We start from the raw sequence: 23,127 nt of genomic DNA, 5'->3' as shown, positions 1-23,127 counted from the left end.
CTCGTTTCTGAAATACGATCTGAAGATTTTCTGTGGGGAGGTGTCGTAGATGGTTGGCGAGGGTGGGGCAGTGGATGTGGTCCACATGGACTTCAGTAAAGCATTCGACAAGGTCCCTCATGTTAAACAGATCAAAGAGAAGGCTCCCACATATTGTGTGCAGTTCTGGTCGCCTAACTATAGGAAGGATATCAGTAAGATTGAAAGAGTGCGGAGGAGATTTACTAGAATGTTGCCGGGTCTTCAGGAGTTGAGTTACAGGGAAAGATTGAACAGGTTAGGACTTTATTCCTTGGAGCGTAGAAGAATGAGGGGAGATTTGATAGAGGTTTACAAAATTATGAGGGGTATAGACAGAGTAAATGTGAGTAGGCTCTTTCCACCTAGATTAGGAGAGATAAGTACGAGAGGACATGGCTTTAGGATGAAAGGGGAAAGGTTTAGGGGGAACATCTTCACAGAGAGTGGTGGGAGTGTGGAACGGGCTGCCATCTGATGTGGTAAATGCAGGCTCACTCTTAAGTTTTAAGAATAAATTGGATAGATACATGGACGGGAGAGGTCTGGAGGGTTATGGACTGGGTGCAGGTCCATGGGACTATCAGAATAAAGTTTCAGCACAGACTCGAAGGGCCGAATGGCCTGTTTTCTGTGCTGTAGTGTTCTATGGTTCTATCCGACCCCCCCCCCCCCCCCAGCTCCAAATCAGTTGTCCTTCCCGTTGTCATCAAGCTCACTGTGTTATCCCTCAGACTCATCTACTCCTCCTCTTGGGCCTGGCGACTGGAGACGGGCAGCAGTAGGGAAAGTCCACTGTGTGCTTGGACCATGTACACCATCACCCATCGCGCAACAAAAGTTTTCTTTCGGGATGCTTGTAGGGACACAATCCAAACCCAGGCAGCTCAGGTCATTTGGTCCCATCAGGCTTGCGGTCAGGGAAGCAGAATATCCAGACTTTGCACAGCAACGTGTGATGGGACGGTATAGTGGGAGCTTCACTCTGTGTCTGACCCCGGGAGTGTGTGATGGGACGGTGCGGGGGAGCTTCACCCTGTGTCTGACCCCGGGAGTGTGTGATGCGACAGTGCGGAGGGAGCTTCACCCTGTGTCTGACCCCGGGGGTGTATGACGGGACGGTGCGGAGGGAGCTTCACCCTGTGTATGACCCCGGGAGTGTGTGACGTGACGGTGTGGAGGGAGCTTCACCCTGTGTCTGACCCCAGGAGTGTGTGATGGGACGGTGCGGAGGGAGCTTCACCCTGTGTCTGACCCCGGGAGTGTGTGATGGGGCGGTGTAGTGGGAGCTTCACCCTGTGTCTGACCCCAGGAGTGTGTGATGCGACAGTGCGGAGGGAGCTTCACCCTGTGTCTGACCCCAGGAGTGTGTGATGCAATGGTGCGGAGGGAGCTTCACCCTGTGTCTGACCCCGGGAGTGTGCGATGCGACAGTGCGGAGGGAGCTTCACCCTGTGTCTGACCCCGGGAGTGTGTGATGCAACGGTGCGGAGGGAGCTTCACCCTGTGTCTGACCCCGGGAGTGTGTGACGGGACGGTGCGGAGGGAGCTTCACTCTGTGTATGACCCCGGGAGTGTGTGACGGGACGGTGTGGAGGGAGCTTCAGCCTGTGTCTGACCCCGGGAGTGTGTGATGCGACAGTGCGGAGGGAGCTTCACCCTGTGTCTGCCCCCAGGCGTGTGGTAGCGGAGGAGTCTCCAGACTGGCACACGGCGTGGACTGAGTCTCCAGCCTCTGTGTGATACACTGCGACCTTTTGCTTTCAGCTCTGCGCACAGATCGAGGAGCTGGAGGCAGAGAACAAACGGCTGAAGGAGAAGGCTTCAGCATCTGACCCCAACTCGGCAGCCAGTCCTGTGGATGGGGAGCTGCTGAGACTCCAGGCAGAGAACACGGCACTGCAGAGAAACCTGGCAGGTAACGTTCTGACCCTCACAGCGTCCCATTCCCTACTGTGGCTGTCCCTCAGAAATGGGGTCCCCTGCGCATATACCTTTGGTTGTTCGGCATCATTCTATGTATTGCTGCAACCTGTGCTAGATGAGGGACACTTCATCTGGTGTCCCCAAGACCTGTGCTTCCTGCTGACGGGACGGTGTGTAGGGAGCTTCACCCTGTGTATGACCCCGGGAGTGTGTGATGGGACGGTGCGGAGGGAGCTTCACCCTGTGTATGACCCCGGGAGTGTGTGACGGGACGGTGCGGAGGGAGCTTCACCCTGTGTATGACCCCGGGAGTGTGTGACGGGACGGTGCGGAGGGAGCTTCACCCTGTGTATGACCCCGGGAGTGTGTGACGGGACGGTGTGGAGGGAGCTTCACCCTGTGTATGACCCCAGGAGTGTGTGACGGGACGGTGTGGAGGGAGCTTCACCCTGTGTTTGACCCTGGGAGTTTGTGACGGGACGGTGTGTAGGGAGCTTCACCCTGTGTCTGACCCCGGGAGTGTGTGACGGGACGGTGTGTAGGGAGCTTCACCCTGTGTCTGACCCCGGGAGTGTGTGACGGGACGGTGCGGAGGGAGCTTCACCCTGCGTCGGATGCTGGGAGTGTGTGACGGGACGGTGTGTAGGGAGCTTCACCCTGTGTCTGACCCCGGGAGTGTGTGACGGGACGGTGTGGAGGGAGCTTCACCCTGTGTCTGACCCCGGGAGTGTGTGACGGGACGGTGTGGAGGGAGCTTCACCCTGTGTATGACCCCAGGAGTGTGTGACGGGACGGTGTGGAGGGAGCTTCACCCTGCGTCGGATGCTGGGAGTGTCCCTGCTGTGGGAAGAGCTCGGTCTCAAACTGAAGGGTAACCACACAATGCCTGTCGGCCTGTTTCAGCCCTACAGCAGCGCTATGAGCAGGAGGTCCAGGCCCCACGACACAGTGAGGAGCAAGAAGCCAACGGCAATGAGGAGGCCGTCGTGGACAGGCAAGGACTTGACGGGAGCCCAAAGGAGGATGTGATGGATGGAAGCGAGAAAGAGGCACAGGAGCCAAGCAAAGCCCCACTGGAGAAATTGGAGCAGGTCAGAGGGTTGGTGGGAGCCGATCCTTCTCGGGAAAGGCAGAATGGGCACAAGGTGCATGAGGGAGGACAGTACTGTATTTAACCACTACGGAGGGAGCTTCACTCTGTGTCTGACCCCGGGAGTGTGTGACGGGACGGTGTGGAGGGAGCTTCACTCTGTGTCTGACCCCGGGAGTGTGTGACGGGACGGTGCGGAGGGAGCTTCACCCTGTGTCTGACCCCGGGAGTGTGTGACGGGACGGTGCGGAGGGAGCTTCACCCTGTGTCTGACCCCGGGAGTGTGTGACGGGACGGTGCGGAGGGAGCTTCACCCTGTGTCTGACCCCGGGAGTGTGTGATGGGACGGTGCGGAGGGAGCTTCACGCTGTGTCTGACCCCGGGAGTGTGTGACGGGACGGTGCGGAGGGAGCCTCACCCTGCGTCTGCCCTGTGCCATCATGGTGTTCATTTTACTGTGACTAGGAAGCGTGGTCGGATCTGTGGGAAGTGGTGAAACAATGAATGGTTTCTATGTCCGTGCTCTTGGCATGGGTTGGTGCCGTTCTGCCTCTCACTGACTCTGCCTGTTCTTCTCCCAGCTGGAGTCCAAGTGTGCCAAACTGGAGCAGAAGTTGAAAGAGTTCAATGGTAAGCCCCAGCACTGTCGGACGGGTTCCAATGGCTTCGACCTTGTGGTCTGCACGATGCTTACCAATAGCTGGAAAGGTGTGTAATGATGTCCCGGGATCACCTCTGCGTCATAAGAACACAGAGGGACCCCCCCTCGTGGACCCTCGGCTGAGCTACATCCCCTAACGACGGGGAAGGAGGACGTTCAGCAGTGAGGGGGCGGGGGTCCCCAGTGGGGTCTCTCCACATGGGAGTCCTCCCCCTTTACATCGGGGATCTGGGGCGGAGAGTGTTCCACAGAGCGTTCAGAACAGGAACAGGCCCTTCGGCCCACAATGTCTGTGCCGAACACGATGCTGAATTAAATGTTCTCTTTTGCCTGCATGCGATCCCTATTGGTATTGGTTTATTATTGTCACTTGTACTAAGGTCAAGTGATAAACTTGTCTTGCATTCCGATGGTACAGGTCAACTCATTACACAGCTCAGTTACATTGAGCTAGTACAGAGTGCATTGGCTTCCATTCTCTGCATATTCATCAAACTGCTTCTTAAATGCCACTGTTGTATCCGCTCCCAGAAGCCCTTTCCAGGCACCCACCACTCTCTGTATAATAATAAAAACTTGCCCTGCACGTTTCCCTTAAACTTCTCTCCCCCCCCCCCCCCCCCCCCCCCCCCCCACCTTAAATGCATGTCCTCTGGTATTTGACATTTCTACCCTGGGGGAAAAAGCATCTGACTGTCCATCTCTGCCTCTCATAATTTTGTAAACCTCTATCACGTCTCCCCTCAGCCTCTGCCGCTCCAGAGAAAACAACTCAAGTCTGTCCGACCTCTCCTTGTAGCTCACGCCCTCTAATCCAGGCAGCATCCTGGTGACCCTCTCCACACCCTTCCTGTATCGGGGCGACCAGAACTGCACGCGATATTCCAAGTGCGGCTGAACCAACGTTTTATATTTTTGCTGCTTCTCACATCCCTCGTTTCTCTCCAACCCTGCCCCCCTTTCTCCCCTGCCTGTTGTCTCAGTTGTCTGTATTCCCCTGCCTCCCACTGTGGGTGCACTAGCCTCTGTGTCTCCCACAGGCACTCCATTTATCCATGTAGTGAAGTGGGAGAGACGGGCCAGGCACTCCCTCATTTTCTCCCCGAGCTGTGCACTGTACATGGATCTCGCAATGGGGCATCTGCCTGCCCTTGGAGGCTTCGCAGGAGAACTCCCTGGGCAATCCGGGGAAAGAGCTCCATTCTTCCTCTGAGCCTTTCTGTTAACGGCTGATGAATCGCTGGTTACTTTCAACTGGTGGTGATGAATCAATCAGTGGTCGTTACGTATTTGGTTCGATAACCCAGTCAGGCTCCAACGCCAACAAATTCTTCATTCTGATTGGTGGGATCCAACGCTGACGGGTTCTTCATTCTGATTGATGGGATCTAATGCCAATAAGATCTTAAATCTGAAAGGTGGGATCCATCAATCCATCACTTCACTGACAAATTCTTGAAACTGATTTGGTGGGATCTTTCACCAATGCAGGAATTCTCCATTTGGATTGGCCAGGGTGGCAGCACCCTTTGATTGGATTGGCCTTGGCAGCAAAGCCCTTTGATTGGATTGGCCGGGGCGGCAGCGCCCTTTGATTGGATTGGCTGAGGCAGCAGCGCCCTTTGATTGGATTGGTCAGGGCTGACAGCTTTTACTTACGTTTCCTTTATGGGAGGAGACGTCACTGGGGGTGTGGGAAGGGACAGTCTTGCTCCACATGACACCATCTTTGTATCAACCCCTTTAGAGATGGAGTTGAAGTGGGAGATGGAGCGGGAGGAGAAGCGGCTGGTCAAGGAGCAGCTGCAAACTCTGGAGGTGAGAGTCCGACACCGTAAGTAAATCGGGGTGGGAAAGGAGGAACAGGCATTTTCCATGCAGGCTTCACCATCCTGGGGCATCAGAAAGCTCCCTGTTGACACCACAGAGCTTTAGGAAGGGAGGCCACTTGATGGATATTCAGTGGCATTCCCATCACTCAGTCCCCCACCGTGAATGTCCTGGGGGGTCACCTACAAGAGCAGGTCAGAGGGTGGGGATCCTGCGGTGAGTGACTCACCCAAACCCTTTCCGCCATCTACGAGTCAGGAGTGTGACCGGACACTCCTACTTGCCTGGGTGGAGTTAGTCCATGCACTCCACATCTGCCACATTACCTTTCCCCCCCCATCTATGTGTCAGGAGTGTGATGGGACACTCCCCACTTACCTGGGTGGAGTTAGTCCATGCTCTAAGGAATGAAGTCCGACGTCTCCTTGTAACTCAAGCCCTCCAGTCCCGGTAACATCCTTGTGAATCTTCTTTGCACGCTTTCCAGTTTAATGACGTCCTTCCTATAGCTGGGCGACCAGAACTGTACACAGTGTGGTCTCACCAACGACTTGTGCGGTTGTAACATGCCGTCCCGACTACTGTACTTGATGCCCTGTCCAGTGAAGGCAAGCGTGCTAAACTCCTCCTTCACCGCCCTGTCTACCTGTGTGGCCATGTTCGGCGAACCATGTACCTGTAACCCTCGGTCTCTCTGTCCTACAACACTCCCCAGGGCCCTGCCATTTACTGTGCACGTCCTGCCTGGTTTAATTTCCAAAAATGCAGATCTTTGCACTTGTCCAAGTTAAATTCCATCTGTTATTCCTTGTCCTACTTTCCCAGTTCACCTGGATCCCATTGTAATCTCAGATAACCTGCTTCACTGCCCACCACACCACTAATGTTCCTTGATCTTTAATTCTCTCCACCTTCAGTATATCCAATGATCTAGGCTCCAGGGTTGAGAATGCCAGAGATTTGCCACCCTCTGCGGGAAGAAATTTCTCTGTACCTCAATTTTAAGAACTTAAGAAAGAGGAGCAGGAGGAGGCCATCTGGCCCGTCAAGCCTGCTGCACCATTCGGTAAGATCACAGCTGATCTGGCCGAGGACTCAGCTCCACCTACCCATCACCCTTAATCCCCCTACTATGCAAAAATCTATCTAACTGTGTCTTAAATATATTTAATGAGGTAGCCTCCGCTGCTTCCCTGGGCAGAGAATTCCACGGATTCACGACTCTGGGAAAAGTAGTTCCTCCTCATCTCTGTCCTAAATCTACTCCCCCTAAATCTTGAGGCCATGTCCCCTAGTTCTAGTCTCACCTACCAGTGGAAACAACCTTCCTGCCTCCATCTTATCTATCCCTTTCTTAATTTTATGTTTCTATAAGATCTCCACTCATTCTTCAGAATTCCAGAGAAGATCAGATCGGATGAGATCAAATCTTTGAGTCACACATACATCGAAACACACAGTGAAATGCATCTTTTGCGTAGAGTGTTCTGGGGCAGCCCGCAAGTGTCGCCAAGCTTCCGGCGCCAACATAGCATGCCCACAACTTCCTAACCTGTATGTCTTTGGAATGTGGGAAGAAACTGGAGCACCCAGAGGAAACCCACGCAGACACGGGGAGAATGTTCAAACTCCTTACAGACAGTGGCCGGAATTGAACCCGGGTCACTGGCGCTGTAAAGCATTACGCTAACCCCTACACTACCATCCCCGCCAGGCGTATAGTCCCAGGCGACTCAATCTCTCCTCAGGCTAACCCCCTCATCTCCGGAATCAACCCGGTGAACCTCCTCTGCACCGCCTCCAGCCGGTATATCCTTCCTCAAGTAAGGAGACCAGAACTGCACGCAATACTCCAGATGCGGCCTCACCAGCACCCCGTACAGTCGCAGTGTAACCTCCCTGCTCTTAAATTCACTCCCTCTGGCAATGAAGGCCAATGTTCCATTTGCCTTCTTGATAACCTGTTGCACCTGCAAACCAACCTTTTGCGATTCAACGTTTTGCAATTTAAATGACCGCACACTTATTTTGTAGTTTAGTCTCCTCGTTCGTGACTCTCCCACTGGTAAAGACATCCCAACATCTGCCCTCTCAACCCCCCCCCCCCCCCCCACCTTAGGATCTTGTATGTTTCAATAACATCGCCCCGCATCCTTCAAAACCCCAAGGAATATAGACCCAAACTGTCCAGCCTCTTGAGAGGACACCCCTCTCGTTCAGATTCAGGTTAGTTCATGGTCATACGCACCATTGCTCGCTTGCGCCAAGCAATGCAGAATTCTCGGGCAAACTCCCACTGCTTCTCTTTGCCAACAGATGTCAAAACAAAGCGAGCTGAGCAAACTCCAGGAAGAAGCCAACAAGGTACCGAGCGCTGGGAAGTGGTTATCGGGGTCGCCCCTGCTGTGTCTGACAGTCTTCCGTGCTGTCCCAGAGTCATACAGGCCTTCAGCCCATCTGGTCCATGCCAACCAAGACGCCCAGCTAAGCCAGTCCCATTTGCCCGCATTTGGCCCAGATCCCTCTAAACCTTTCCTATCCTCGTAACTGTCCAAATGTCTTTATGCCTGCCTCAACCACTTCCTCTGGCAGGTCACTCCATATACCCACCGCCCTCTGCGTGAAGAAGTTGCCCCTCGGGTCCCCTTTTAATCCTTTCCCCTCTCACCCGAAACCTGCGCCCTCCTGGTTCTCGATTCCCCAACCCTGGGAAACAGACTGTGCGCGTTCACCTGATGTATGCCCCTCATGATTTTATAAACCTCTATAAGGTCACCCCTCATTTTCCTTGCATTCCAAGGAATCAAGCCCTAGCCTGGCCAACCTCTCCTTGTAACTCAGGCCATCAAGTCCTGGCAACACTCTTAAAAATCTTCTTTGCTGTAATAGTACAGTACTCCAAATGCGGCCTCACCAACGCCTTGTACAACTGCAACATAACATCGCAACTCCTGTACTCGGTGCCCTGACTGATGAAGGCCAGCGTGCCGAACGCCTTCTTCACCACCCTGTCTACCTGCGACGCCACTTTCAGCGGACCATGTACCCGTACCGCTGGGTCCCTCTGCTCTACAGCACTCCCCAGGGCCCTGCCGTTCACTGCGAAAGTTCTGCCCTCATTTGTCTTCCCAAAGTGCAACCCCTCACGCTTATCCGAATTAAACTCCATCTGCCATTCCTTGGCCCACCTACCCAGCTGATCGAGATTCCCCCTGTGATTCTTGATGACCGATGCCAGCCCACACACCCGTCTGTGGGACGATGAGGGGTCCAGTGCTGCTTGCTCGCCGTCGTACTGCCTTGCAAATGCATGCCCCCCCCCCCCCCCCCCCCCACTTCCCCCTCATCTGAAGCAACGGGGTTTCCCGGCGTTCCTCTGACGTTCTTCCTCCTCCTGTCTGTGCAGCTCTCTGAGAAGCTGAAGAAGAAGCAGGAGAGGTGAGTCCCTTCCCGGGGGGAGCGGGGTGGTCACCGGGTTGGGCTGGAGACGGGGCTTTCGACTGGTCTCGTTCAGCCCCAGAGCTGGTGGGTCACCACCTCAGTTCCTCAGTTCATCGGTGTTCTCATCGTAAACCTCCCTCACCACTTGACACATTTCCTGGGAAACAGGAGGAAGTGGTCAGCTTCACTCTGGGGAGTGTGTGATGGGACGGTGCGGAGGGAGCTTCACCCTGTGTCTGACCCCGGGAGTGTGTGATGGGACGGTGCAGAGGGAACTTCACCCTGTGTCTGATCCTGGGAGTGTGTGATGGGACGGTGCGGAGGGAGCTTCACCCTGTGTCTGACCCCGGGAGTGTGTGATGGGACGGTGCAGAGGGAACTTCACCCTGTGTCTGACCCCGGGAGTGTGTGATGGGACGGTGCGGAGGGAGCTTCACCCTGTGTCTGACCCCGGGAGTGTGTGATGGGACGGTGCGGAGGGAACTTCACCCTGTGTCTGACCCTGGGAGTGTGTGATGGGACGGTGCGGAGGGAGCTTCCCCTGTGTCTGATCCCGGGAGTGCGTGATGGGACGGTGCGGAGGGAGCTTCACTCGTGTCTGACCCCGGGAGTGAGTGATGGGACGGTGCGGAGGGAGCTCCACCCTGTGTCTGACACCGGGAGTGTGTGACGGGACGGTGCGGAGGGAGCTTCACCCTGTGTCTGACCCCGGGAGTGTGTGATGGGACAGTACAGAGGGAGCTCCACCCTGTATCTGACCCGGGGAGTGTGTGACGGGACAGTGCGGTGGGAGCTTCACCCTGTGTCTGAGTGTGTGATGGAGCGGTCTCCCCTCTGCCCTCTCCACAATTCAGCCCTGACCTTTCTCACTTTGTTCCTTGACCTAGCTTCCTGCGGCTGCAGACAGAGAAAGAGGCACTCTACAACGACAGCAGGTATGGTGGGGGCAGGGGTTCAGTGACGCGCGTTTATCCCAGCTGGATATCGTTCGGATCAATGCCCGCTAAACCACCATCTCCAGGTCCATGTTCCACCGGCCCTGTGCTGTGCCCTTCAAAGGGGCACTCTCAGCCCACGTCGGTGTTGGAGCCTTGAGCTCCGAAATCAGTGTCTGACCTTTCCATTCGAGGGAGCTTCCCAGCAAGCTTCCCCCGCCGGCTCCTGCCCCTCCTCGCTCCCCACTGCTTTCTCCTGGAGCTCGATCCCCGTCGGAGCCGAGCGCTCCCCACAGCTGCCCACCGCTCCTCTGGGTCTTCCCAAAGCGGTGGCGGTGAGAGGCGTGTGACCAGGATGGGAGTCGTGTCCAAACGTGGACCGGTGGGGCACGGTCGGAACCATGGCCCCCGAGTGCTGGTATCGCCAGGGTCTGCGCTTACTGTTTACTGGGAAGCAGGGAGGGTGGGCTGCACAGTGGGAGGTGTGTGCGACTGGATACAGTGGACGTCTTCAAACCGTCTCTTGGTCTCCTCCCTCCTGCTCTGTCACTCTGCGCACTTGCCTGCAATCCCTTTGGCTCTTTCTGCCACTCATTTCGTGATCCCTCCCTTTCCCTCCCCCCCTCCCCTCCCTCTGTCCAGGACGAAGATCGATGAGCTCCAGCAGAGGAAGGAAGAGGAGCTGAAGTCTCTGAACGCCCGGAACCAGCGCCTGCGGCAGGAAGCACAGGCGGCCAGCCAGGTACACGGGCAGCCAGTTGGGTAAAGTCTCCTGACGCTGACCCTGACCACTGGCACCCCCGGGGCGTACCCCAGGATGGGTGCCCACCCTGTGTGACATACTCTCCCTTCCGGCCTCAGTAGTGTCTGGGGACTGAAGTACGTGGCTGGGTCACCCACAGTGTTGGACAACAGCCGCTGGTCCGACCACTGTGTGCGTCTCACCCCACCGTCTTCGGTCTCTGTTTTGGAATCATTTTGCCTGAATCCACTTGTACTGAGCTGTTGGAAAGCCTGGATAAAGCTGACGTGGAGAGGCTAATCCCATCAGCGGGAGAGTCCGGGATCCGAGGGCACAGCCTCAGAATAAAGGGACGTCCCTCTAGATCTGAGATGGGGAGGAATTTCTTTAGCCGGAGGGCGGTGTATCCGTGGACTTCATTGCCATGGGGGCCAAATCATAGGGTGAACGTGCACAGTCTTTCTCCCTCAGCAGGAGAGGGGGCAGGTTTGGGAGGTGCTGTTGGAGTACCCTGGGACAAGGAACCGCGGTGCGTTCTGTGGACGGCACAGCCACCGTGGCGGAGGGAGGGAGCATTTCCGGGGGGTGGGTGGGGTGTCGATCGAGCGGGCTGCTCTGTTCCGGACGGTGTCGAGCTTCTCGAGAGTCGTTGGAGCTGCCCTCGCCCCCAAGCAAGTGGGGAGTGTCCCGTCACACTCCTGACTTGTAAACGGGGAGAAGGTAATGTGGCGGATGTGGAGTGTATGGACTAACTCCACCCAGGCAAGTGGGGAGTGTCCCGTCCCACACCTGACTTGTAAACAGAAAGTAATGTGGCGGATGTGGACTGTATGGACAAACTCCACCCAGGCAAGTGGGGAGTGTCCCGTCACACACCTGACTTGTAGAGCAGGGGAGAGGCCTTGGGGTGTCGGGAGGTGAGTCACTCACCGCAGGATCCCCACCCTCCGACCTGCTCCCTGCAGCCGCGGTGTGTGTGTGTGTGTGTGTGTGTGTGGCCGATCCAGTCGAGATTCTGGTCAGTGTGACCCCCAGGATGTTGATGGGTTGATCAAGGGGAGGTGGCAGATCCTCTCTTGTCGGTGATGATCTTCTGCTGGAATTACAGTAGCGCAAATGTCACTTCCCTTTGGTGCAGAGTCTGTCGGATCTGAGGGAGCACGTGCTGCAGCTGCAGAGGGAGCACGAGGCAGTGGTGCAAGGACTCAGAGACCAGGTACGGGGTTGAGGTGTGTGTCAGGAGCTGTGCCAGCTAAAGCCACCTCCCAGCTTCCCTCCCACTGAGCTGGTGCCAGCCTCCCGGAACCACTGGTCACATTCATCTTCCTGCAGTTAGTCTGTGTGAGATTTGTAGGAGTGGATGGGAAGGGGTGGGGTCCCATTGGGAGTGCGGGCGGTGGGGGTGGATGGGAAGGGGTGGGGTCCCATTGGGAGTGGATGGGAAGGGGTGGGGTCTCGTTGGGAGTGCGGGCGGTGGGGGTGAATGGGAAGGGGGTGGGGTCCTATTGGGAGTGCGGGCTGTGGGGGTGAATGGGAAGGGGTGGGGTCCCATCGGGAGTGCGGACAGTGGGAGTGGATGGGAAGGGGTGGGGTCCCATTGGGGGTGCGGACGGCGGGGGTGGATGGGAAGGGGTGGGGTCCCGTTGGGAGTGCGGACGGCGGAGGTGAACGGGAAGGGGTGGGGTCCCGTTGGGAGTGCGGACGGCGGGGGTGAACGGGAAGGGGTGGGGTCCCGTTGGGAGTGCGGACGGCGGGGGTGAACGGGAAGGGGTGGGGTCCCGTTGGGAGTGCGGACGGCGGGGGTGAACGGGAAGGGGTGGGGTCCCGTCGGGGGTGCGGACGGTGGGGGTGAACGGGAAGGGGTGGGGTCCCGTCGGGGGTGAACGGGAAGGGGTGGGGTCCCGTCGGGAGTGTGGACAGTGGGGGTGAACGGGAAGGGGTGGGGTCCCGTCGGGAGTGCGGACGGTGGGGGTGAACGGGAAGGGGTGGGGAACCGTCGGGGGTGCGGACGGTGGGGGTGAACGGGAAGGGGTGGGGTCCCGTTGGGAGTGCGGACGGCGGGGGTGAACGGGAAGGGGTGGGGTCCCGTTGGGAGTGCGGACGGCGGGGGTGAACGGGAAGGGGTGGGGTCCCGTTGGGAGTGCGGACAAATAGAGTGAGGAGGGCCCTGCCTGCTCAGGTTCAGGGGTCTCTGTGGATGCAGGAGCAGGAAACCTGAACTCCGGAGTCAGTGGGGTTGGGCGGGTGTGTGCGGGATCCCGGATCGGAATGTTGCTGACCCATGCCAGCTCCCCGTCACCTCCCGGCCTGCTCCCTCCTGTCGCTGTTCCCTACGGCTGATTATTTTTTATTCATTTGCTTTATTCAGAAGTAAGACCCTTGATGCCCTGCTGCTCGAGAGCGGTTCAGATGTAAAGCAATGCCCCAACTCTTCCTTCCCCCTCCCCTGCACCCCTACACATGCCATTTATCACAGGAGCATCTGTGGCGCTGCTGCGGCTGACTGAGGTCTGGCTGGGTGGAGTGTAATGCTGTTGTGCTGCAGTGTGTGTGAGGCTGCCGCCTCGTTGTCTGTGTGTGTGGTTCTGCCGCTGCCTCTCCCTCTTGCTGCATCCCACCTTCTGTCAGGGAACCGCCTTCCATTGAGGTCTGAGCGTGCCCTCCGTTCCTCCTCCCCGGGGTCTGTGTCCGTCCCACTCACTACCCCCACCCTGGGGTCTCTGTCCCTCCCTCCTTCCCCCACCCATCGCGGTGTCCGTCCCACTCACGCCCCCCACCCATCGCAGTGTCCGCCACGCTCACTCCTCCCCCCCCCCCCGGGGTCTGTGTCCGTCCCACTCACTACCCCCACCCTGGGGTCTGTCCCTCCCTCCTTCCCCCACCCATCACGGTGTCCGTCCCACTCACGCCCCCCACCCATCGCAGCGTCCGCCACGCTCACTCCTCTCCCCCCCCCCCCCGCCCTGGGGTCTCTGTCCCTCCCTCCTTCCCCCACCCATCGCAGTCCGCCACGCTCACTCCTCCCCCCGGGGTCTGTGTCCGTCCCACTCACTACCCCCACCCTGGGGTCTCTGTCCCTCCCTCCTTCCCCCACCCATCGCAGTGTCCGTCCCACTCACGCCCCCCACCCATAGCGGTGTCTGCCACGCTCACTCCTCCCCCCCCCCCCCGCCCCCCGGGGTCTGTGTCCGTCCCGCTCACTACCCCCGCCCCGGGGTCTGTGTCCGTCCCATGCCATAGTCCCCCGTGGGTCTGTGTCCCTCCGCCCAGGTTCTGAGTCTGCTCACCCTGTTCTCCTCTTGATGTCTCTAGAAGTAACCATGTTCCTTGGCTGTTTTAATAAATCCTCTCTCACTCTCTTGCTCCCCCCACCTCTCTCTCTCTCTCTCGCTCCCCCCACCTCTCTCTCTCTCTCTCGCTCCCCCCACCTCTCTCTCTCTCTCTCGCTCCCCCCACCTCTCTCTCTCTCTCTCGCTCCCCCCACCTCTCTCACTCTCTCGCTCCCCCCACCTCTCTCACTCTCATCGCTCGCTCCCCCCCCTCTCTCACTCTCTCGCTCCCCCCACCTCTCTCACTCTCTCGCTCCCCCCACCTCTCTCACTCTCTCGCTCCCCCCACCTCTCTCACTCTCTCGCTCCCCCCACCTCTCTCACTCTCTCGCTCCCCCCCACCTCTCTCACTCTCTCGCTCCCCCCACCTCTCTCACTCTCCTCGCTCCCCCCCACCTCTCTCTCTCTCTCGCTCCCCCCACCTCTCTCTCTCTCTCTCGCTCCCCCCTCTCTCACTCTCTCGCTCCCCCCACCTCTCTCTCTCTCTCGCTCCCCCCACCTCTCTCACTCTCTCGCTCCCCCCACCTCTCTCACTCTCTCGCTCCCCCCCACCTCACTCACGCTCTCGCGATCCCCCCCCCCTCTCTCTCTCTCTCTCGCTCCCCCCCCACCTCTCTCTCTCTCTCTCGCTCCCCCCCACCTCTCTCTCTCTCTCTCGCTCCCCCCCACCTCTCTCTCTCTCTCTCGCTCCCCCCCACCTCTCTCTCTCTCTCTCTCGCTCCCCCCCCACCTCTCTCTCTCTCTCTCGCTCCCCCCCACCTCTCTCTCTCTCTCTCTCTCTCTCGCTCCCCCCACCTCTCTCTCTCTCTCTCGCTCCCCCCACCTCTCTCTCTCTCTCTCGCTCCCCCCACCACCTCTCTCTCTCTCTCGCTCCCCCCACCTCTCTCTCTCTCTCTCGCCCCCCCCACCTCTCTCTCTCTCTCTCTCGCCCCCCCACCTCTCTCTCTCTCTCTCTCTCGCCCCCCCACCTCTCTCTCTCTCTCTCGCCCCCCCCCCTCTCTCTCTCTCTCTCTCTCGCCCCCCCACCTCTCTCTCTCTCTCTCGCTCCCCCCCACCTCTCTCTCTCTCTCTCTCTCTCTCTCTCGCTCCCCCCCACCTCTCTCTCTCTCTCTCTCTCTCTCTCTCTCTCGCTCCCCCCCCCCCCCCATCATTCATTCCTCCTCCTCTCTCCCCGGCCTGCCGTGCTGTCTCGGCTGCACAAGGTGGAGTGTCAGAGTGCGGAATGCCAGGAACAGGTGGAGAGCATCCTGTCTGAGAACGATGCCCTCCGCACCGGTTTAGCTGCACTAGAGCAGGTACCAGCGCCCTGGGTCAGCGGTGGGGGTCTCAGCGCGCCAGGGGGGTGGGCAGTGAAGCACACCCTCCCCGGATTGGGCAACTCGCGAGGTTCACGTGACAGCCATGCCCAGACAGGCAGAGGTTAGGGGGTGTGGTGGGGGGCTCCAGCGACAAGCCCGACCCCTCCCTCCAGTGCCTCCGAACTGCCGAGCCTCACCTCCACCCCCCCACCTTCCATCAGCACCTGGAGAAGGCTGTTCAGGCCATCTTGCTTGTGCTGGCTCTCGCGAGGAAGCAACCCGATTGGTCTGTTAGTGCGGTTCCACTGAATCCACCTCACTCCTGCCACTCCCGAACCCTCCACCTCCACTCCATAGAAGGGGCAAAGGCAGCAGTTATGAGGGGTGGGGGAGGAGGGGAAGCACCGCCTGGATCACACACCACCACCTGCTGGTTCCCCACTGGATCACACACCACCACCTGCTGATTCCCCACTGGATCGCGCACCGCCACCTGCTGATTCCCCACTGGATCACGCACCACCACCTGCTGGTTCCCCACTGGATCACACACCACCACCTGCTGGTCCCCACTGGATCGCGCACGGCCACCTGATTTCCCCACTGGATCGCGCACCACCACCTGCTGATTCCCCACTGGATCATGCACCGCCCCGACTCGGAAACCCTTCACCGTTCCTTCCCTGTCGCCTGGTCTCGACTCCTGGAACTCCCCCTGACACCCCCTTCGGTTCGAGCAGACAGCTTACCCCACCACACCCCCCCTACCCACCCCCCCCCCCCAGCCCCCCACACCTTCTCAGCTGGGTAGATAGGGATGTGCGGTAAGTGCTAGCGACGGATGCACCGATCCCAAAAAAAGCTGAATTGGTGGGGGGGAGGGGGGGTGAAATTAATGATTCTGCTTTATTTTGGAAAGTCGGAGCAGCGGAGAGTGTTTCTGCGCTGTGCGACCATTCAACCCACCGTGCCTATACTGGCCAACCGCCCACCTACACTTTCCCCATTTACCAGCACTTAGCCTTCTGCTCCTTGGCGATTGAAGTAGACGCTTCTTAAATATTGAGTCTCTGTGCCCGCCCCACTCTAAAATAAATTCCTTGGATCCCCTCCGCACCCCTCACAAACCTATGCCCTAAGGCATCTCCGTTGTGGGGAGAAGTTTCTATGCCCCGAATAATATCTCTATCAGGTCCCCCCCACCCCACCCTCCTTGGCCCCAGGGAGAACAGACCCAGCCTCTCCGCGCTCTCCTCAGTAACCGGAACACCCCATCCCGGGCACCGTCCTGGGGGAGACACGAGTGATGCTGCAGGAACACAGCAGGCTGGGCAGCATCCATGGAGAAAAGCAGGCGGTCAATGTTTTGGGTCAGGACTGAAGAAGGGTCCCTGACCCAAAACATAGAAAACCTACAACACAATTCAGGCCTTTCGGCCCACAAAGCTGTGCTGAACATGTCCCTACCTTAGAAATTACTAGGCTTACCCATAGCCCTCTATTTTTCTAAGCTTCATGTACCTATCCAACAGTCTCTTAAAAGACCCTATCGTATCCGCCTCCACCACCGTTGCCGGCAGCCCATTCCCCGCACTCACCACTCTCTGAGTAAAAAAAACTTACCCTGACATCTCCTCTGTACCTACTCCCCAGCACCTTAAACCTGTGTCCTCTTGTGGCCACCATTTCAGCCCTGGGAAAAAGCCTCTGACTATCCACACGATCGATGCCTCTCGTCATCTTATACACCTCTATCAGGTCCCCACTCGCCCTCCGTCGCTCCAAGGAGAAAAGGCAGAGTTCACTCAACCTGTTTTCATAAGGCACGCTCTCCAATCCAGGCAGCATCCTTGTAGATCTCCTCTGCACCCTCTCTATGGCTTCCACATCTCTCCTGTAGTGAGGTGACCAGAACTGAGCACAGTACTCCAAGTGGGGTCTGACCAGGGTCCTATACAGCTGCAGCATTACCTCCCAGCTCCTAAATTCAATTCCACGATTGATAAAGGACAATACACCGTCTGCCTTCTTAACCACAGAGTCAAACTGTGCAGCTGCTTTGAGAAATGTTGACAAGTCCTGAATAAGGGTCCCTGCCCTGAAACGTTGGACCGCCTGCTTTCCTCCACGGATGCTGCCTGGACCTGCTGGGTTCCTCCAGCATCGTTCGTGCTTTTCATCCGGGTTCCAGCATCCGCAGTCCTTCGTTTCTCTACCGTCCTGGGGAACCTCCTCTGTACCCTTTCCAGTGCACTCACCTCCTCCCTATAGTGTGCACACAGTCCCCGTCTCCACCTCCCTATCAGCTGAGCTGACTTCCTACTGTCCCTTTATTACTGATTTCTGAGTGTCTGCACTCTCATGCATTCTGAGGGTCCACATATACTACCTCTACTGCACCACCCCCATCACCCCTCTCTATTCCTTTGTCACACATTCCAGATTACAACAGCCTTATTGGTGTGGATATTCCCCCTCTGCCTCCCTCCACCCCCCGTGCCCAGCGACACTCCTCTCACCGGAAACATCGGTCCCCTCCTCTCCTGCCAGTGATAGAGCCCCACATTGCCTCCAGCACACTGGGATACCTCAAGAGCCCATCCTCATCACTTTGAGCACCTCGATTCAATCTCCCCTTAACCTTCTCTTCTGGAAGGAGAATAACCCCCCCCCCCAGGCATTCCAGGCTGCTGGAACTCCTTGGCATTCGTTGACCCTGGTCACGAAGCTCCGCATCGCGGGCACCAGCTGGCCCTCCTGCCTGCAAGGATTTGTGTATCACTAATCGGGTTGTGTCCACCATTTCACCCACGTTACTTCAGTTGGGTTCTGCTGCCTCTCTCTCTCTCTTCCACCCCCCCCCCCCCTGTGTTAAAAAGCATCTGTCAGTTTGTCTGCCTCGTTTTCTGTGCCTGTTGTAAATCTGCCTCTAATTTCATGCTCCGGCTTTGTGCTGTTCTCGAGTTCTGAAACGGTGCACCTTGTACCTAAAGACCGTGTTGTTGATATATAAAACACCCCTGCCCTCACCCCACTGTGCCCTGCTCTGAGATGAGGGAAAAATGATTAGTTGTGGCAACACTCTGTCTCCTGTTGCTGAGCTGACTTCCTGCTGTCCCTTTATTACTGATTTCTGAGTGTTTGCTCTCTAATGCATTCTGAGGGTCCACATATACTACCTCTACCGCACCGCCCCCATCACCCCTTCTCTATTCCTTTGTCTGAGTCCAGACACAAAGCTCCCTCATCACACAATTCCAGGGCACAGCTTAGACACAGAACAAACCTAAACCCACTGCACCACCCTCATCAGCCCCCTCTCTTACTCTGTCAGAGTACATATATATTGCATCTACTGTACTGCCCTCATCGGCTCTCTCTCTTCCTTTGTCAGAGACGTGAATAAATGTTAATGCACTCCTTCAAAGCAGTTTTTTAATGCTGGTTTCCCTGCTCGGAACAACAGGGCCACATTCCCAATCTTGCCTGAAGCACCAGCAAGCAGAAACCACAAAGTGGGTAGTGTGAGCAGGGTGTAGCTCTAATTAATGGAGACAAGGCAGCGGGAGGTTTACTCTGCATCAAACTTGAGGGTCTGATGGGTCAGTGTTGAGGGAGCTTCACCCTATGTCTGGCCCCAGGAGTGTGCAACGGGATGGTGCGGAGGGAGCTTCACCCTGTGTCTGACCCCGGGACGGTGTGGAGGGAGCCTCACACTGTGTCTGACCCCGGGGGTGTGTGACAGGACGGTGCGGAGGGAGCTTCACTCTGTGTCTGACCCCAGGAGTGTATGACGGCACGGTGCGGAGGGAGCTTCACCCTGTGTCGGACCCCAGGAGTGTGTGATGGGACGGTGTGGAGGGAGCCTCACCCTGTGTCTGACCCCGGGAGTGTATGACGGGATGGTGCGGAGGGAGCCTCACTGTGCCATAACCTGCCATTATTCCTCCCTGCACAGATCCAAACAGCTAAGACGCAGGAGATGAACCAGCTGCGGGACCAGGTGGTGTCACTGACTCTCGACATCCAGCAGCGACAGAGCGAGCTGGAGGTGCTCGAGGCGGAACGGGACGACCTCAGCAGCCAGCTGCAGGTAGGCCCAGCGGGCAGCTGACCTCCAAAGGCTGCCCACTGACCCCAGCCTAATGCTCGCAAGGTCCGAGAAGTTCATTCTGGTCATCGGCACACCAATCCAGGGTATTGGTTTATTATTGTCACTTGTACCGAGGTCCAGTGAAAAACTTGTCTTGCATACCAATCATACAGGTCAATTCATTACACAGTGCAGTTACATTGAGTTAGTACAGAGTGCATTGATGTAGTACAGGTAAAAACAATAACAGTACAGAGTAAAGTGTCACAGCTACAGAGAGAGTGCAGTGCAATAAGGTGCAAAGTCACAACAAGGTAGATGGTGAGGTCAGAGTCCATCTCATCGTATAAGGGAACCGTTCAATAGTCTTATCACAGTGGGGTAGAAGCTGTCCTTAAGCCTGGTGGTACGTGCCCTCAGGCTCCTGTATCTTCTACCCGATGGAAGAGGAGAGAAGAGAGAATGACCTGGCTGGGTGGGGTCTTTGATTATGCTGGCTGCAAGACACTGAGTCCGCGGAGGGGAGGCTGGTTTCTGTGATGTGCTGGGCTGTGTCCACAGCTCTGCAGTTTCTTGGGTTGTGCCGGTTGGTTCAAGAACCGAATGGTTGAAGGGAAGTAGCTGTTCCTGAACCTGGTGGTGTGGGACTTCATGCTTCTGTACCTCCTGCCCGATGGTAGCTGTGAGAAGATGGCACGGCCCGGATGGGGGTGATCTTTGGTAATGGATGTTGCCTTCTTGAGGCAGCACCTGCTGTGGATACTCCAGCACTGTGTGCGCACGTGTGTGTGTGTGGCGTTTGCACGTTTTCCCTATGACCATGTGGGATATCAACAAGATTTCTTTAAAAAAAGAACAAAAAGAGGGCAGAAGAATTTCTGATGGAACTTCGGGAGAACCGTCTTGGCCCAACATGGAAGCTGGCAGTTGTGGACTTGGCTCTGGGGAAGGAACCAGCCAGACAGAGCTGGTGTCGGTGTAAGGGGGAGCATCCGGGAAGCAGTGATCACAACATAAGCTTCAGACTGGAAAAGTAAACAGAGCAGGCCAAGGCAAGCATAAACAGTTGGAGCAAGGCCAGTTTCAGTGAGATCTGAACTGATGGCTCAGTGAAGTGGGAATCGAAGCCTAGCAGAAACTAATTGAATAATGGGAGCACTTTAGACTGGAAGTGATGTTTCATGGAAGCTCATCGCTCACGAGGACAGCTCAGTAGCGCAGCAGTTAGTGCTGCCTCACAGCTCCTGGGACCCTGCTTCACTCCTGCCCACTGCAGCTGTCTGTCTGTGTGTGGAGTTTGTACGTTCTCCCTGTGGTTGTGAGAGTGCGCAAGTTTCCCCAGAGGTGCTGGTGGTGAATGGCTGTTGTAGTGCAGGAGGATTGAAGACCAAGGAGAGAAATGTACCCCTGGAGGGAAAGACTGTGCTCAATAGTCACAGAGAGAGAGCATGGAACCAGGCCCTCTGAGTCCACACTGTGTATCAGTCAAAGCCCAATCCATTTTACTCTCACCTCACCCACCCACTGGGGCAGGGGGCAAATAACAGCGTCCACTCAGCCACTGACCCCGCACATCGTTGGGATGTGGGAGGGAACTGGAGCACCCGGGGGAAACTGCCACGGTCACAGGGAGAACGTTCAAAATCCAGACAGACAGGCGCGTGCGCGCGCGCACACACGCACACACGCGCACACACACACACACACACACACACAGTCTAAAACGTTCCGTCCTTACCCTGGGGATAAAGCACTTGCAATGACAGGCAGGTGCCAGTAGGTGGAGATGATGAGCACCAGATGTGGCAGCACGTACAGGACAGGCAATGTTAATAGTGTTATACAGCGACGGTCCCATCCCCACCGATACCGTACCCCGGTGTTATACAGCGACGGTCCCATCCCCACCAGTACCCTACCCCAGTGTTATACAGCGACGGTCCCGTCCCCACCGATACCCTACCCCAGTGTTATACAGCGACGGTCCCGTCCCCACCGATACCGTACCCCAGTGTTATACAGCGACGGTCCCATCCCCACCAGTACCCTACCCCAGTGTTATACAGCGACGGTCCCATCCCCACCAATACCGTACCCCAGTGTTATACAGCGACGGTCCCGTCCCCACCAATACCATACCCCAGTGTTATACAGCGACGGTCCCGTCCCCATCGGTACCGTACCCCAGTGTTATACAGTGACAGACTGTCCCCACCAGTCCCGTCCCCACCGGTACTGTACCCCGGTGTTATGTAGCGACGGACTGTCCCCACCGGTACCGTACCCCAGTGTTATACAGCGACTGTCCCGTCCCCACCAGTACTGTACCCCAGTGTTATATAGTGATGGACCGTCCCCACCGGTACTGTACCCCAGTGTTATATAGTGATGGACCGTCCCCACCGGTACTGTACCCCAGTGTTATATAGTGATGGACCGTCCCCACCGGTACTGTACCCCGGTGTTATATAGCGATGGACTGTCCCCACCGGTACCGTACCCCAGTGTTATACAGCGACAGACCCGTCACCACCGGTACTGTACCCCGGTGTTACACAGTGACGGACCCGTCCCCTCTGGTACCCTATCCCGGTGTTATACAGCGACGGACCCGTCCCCACCGGTACCCTACCCCAGTGTTATACAGAGACAGACCGATTGTTTTACAACCAGTATTAACTTCAGAAAGTTCTGGTCTGTGGGTTGGATTCTGTGTTTGGAATTTGACTGCAAAACCTCTTCTTATTTTCTGCTCTCCCTCTTGCATTATTTAAAATGCCATCAGTGGATAATAATACCGGTGCGGTATAATTTCAGGGTTATAACAAGGTTAGACATTCCCATTAATATTAAATGCCGAGCATTGATTTGCTTTGCTTCCTGTGGCCTGGGACGAGTGGAACAGGCCCGTCCCTGGTCGGCCGCAGTGCTGACGATGACTTTTTATCTCGTCCTTCTGCTCTCTTCATGAAGGAGAAGGCTCTTGCCCAACTCTTTGCAAATTGAGTGGTTGGCTATTTGACCCTGGGAGGCATGCAGGATCCATGCAACAGGGCTGACTGGAACAGAGGAGGCAGTCTGTACTTGCTACCTCCTGGGGCTAGGGGGAGCAATGCCTCATTTTTTTGCAATGACTCCTTCCTTTCTGCCTCTCCTTCGCTTTTGCCCGAACCCAACACGCACACCAGACAAACTCTGAGAATGCCCCACGTCTCAATCTTAGTATTGCTCTGCCACGGGCAAGACAGTTCCAAAGTTATACAGTGACAGACCCGTCCCAACCGGTACTGTACCCCGGTGTTGCACAGTGACGGACCTGTCCCCACCGGTACCGTACCCTGGTGTTACACAGTGTCAGACCCGTCCCCACCGGTACCGTACCCCGGTGTTACACAGCGACGGACCCGTCCCCACCGGTACCGTACCCCGGTGTTACACAGCGACGGACCCGTCCCCACCGGTACCGTACCCCGGTGTTACACAGCGACGGACCCGTCCCCACCGGTGTTACACAGCGACGGACCCGTCCCCACCGGTACCGTACCCCGGTGTTACACAGCGACGGACCCGTCCCCACCGGTACCCTACCCCCAGCTCCAGTTCCTTTCTTGTCCCACAGCCACCCGTCTTTGGTGACTAAAATGTGGCAGTCGGTGTGTGTAGAGGAAGCTCCCAGAAGCAATGAAAAGCCCCGAGGAAAGTCATAATTGGGGCGTTCAATGTGGATCAGAGGGAGCTGTCTGTCAACCAATCTTCCCTGTTGT

The 23,127-nt window shown here is 56.9% G+C and overlaps 1 protein-coding gene across 2 annotated transcripts in view; it reads left to right on the top strand.

Moving 5' to 3' along the window:
- The window catches only part of gripap1 (GRIP1 associated protein 1), a 66,322-nt gene that overhangs the window by 13,800 nt on the left and 29,395 nt on the right, over window positions 1–23,127 (top strand). The window contains exons 6-16 of one of the 2 annotated variants that reach the window (XM_052009065.1): window positions 1,786–1,936; window positions 2,848–3,035; window positions 3,616–3,664; window positions 5,443–5,513; window positions 7,842–7,889; window positions 8,932–8,963; window positions 9,854–9,901; window positions 10,544–10,643; window positions 11,782–11,859; window positions 15,175–15,267; window positions 19,229–19,363. In XM_052009065.1, coding sequence (XP_051865025.1) covers window positions 1,786–1,936; window positions 2,848–3,035; window positions 3,616–3,664; window positions 5,443–5,513; window positions 7,842–7,889; window positions 8,932–8,963; window positions 9,854–9,901; window positions 10,544–10,643; window positions 11,782–11,859; window positions 15,175–15,267; window positions 19,229–19,363 — 993 coding nt within the window. The remainder of the gene's footprint in view (window positions 1–1,785; window positions 1,937–2,847; window positions 3,036–3,615; window positions 3,665–5,442; window positions 5,514–7,841; window positions 7,890–8,931; window positions 8,964–9,853; window positions 9,902–10,543; window positions 10,644–11,781; window positions 11,860–15,174; window positions 15,268–19,228; window positions 19,364–23,127) is intronic. The other variant, XM_052009066.1, reaches the window with a different exon arrangement.

The sequence above is a fragment of the Pristis pectinata genome, chromosome 43, assembly GCF_009764475.1.
Source record: "Pristis pectinata isolate sPriPec2 chromosome 43, sPriPec2.1.pri, whole genome shotgun sequence".
Classification (NCBI taxonomy): domain Eukaryota; kingdom Metazoa; phylum Chordata; class Chondrichthyes; order Rhinopristiformes; family Pristidae; genus Pristis; species Pristis pectinata.
The sequence above is the reverse complement of the archived record's forward strand: the minus strand, read 5'-3'. Positions and strand labels throughout refer to the sequence as shown.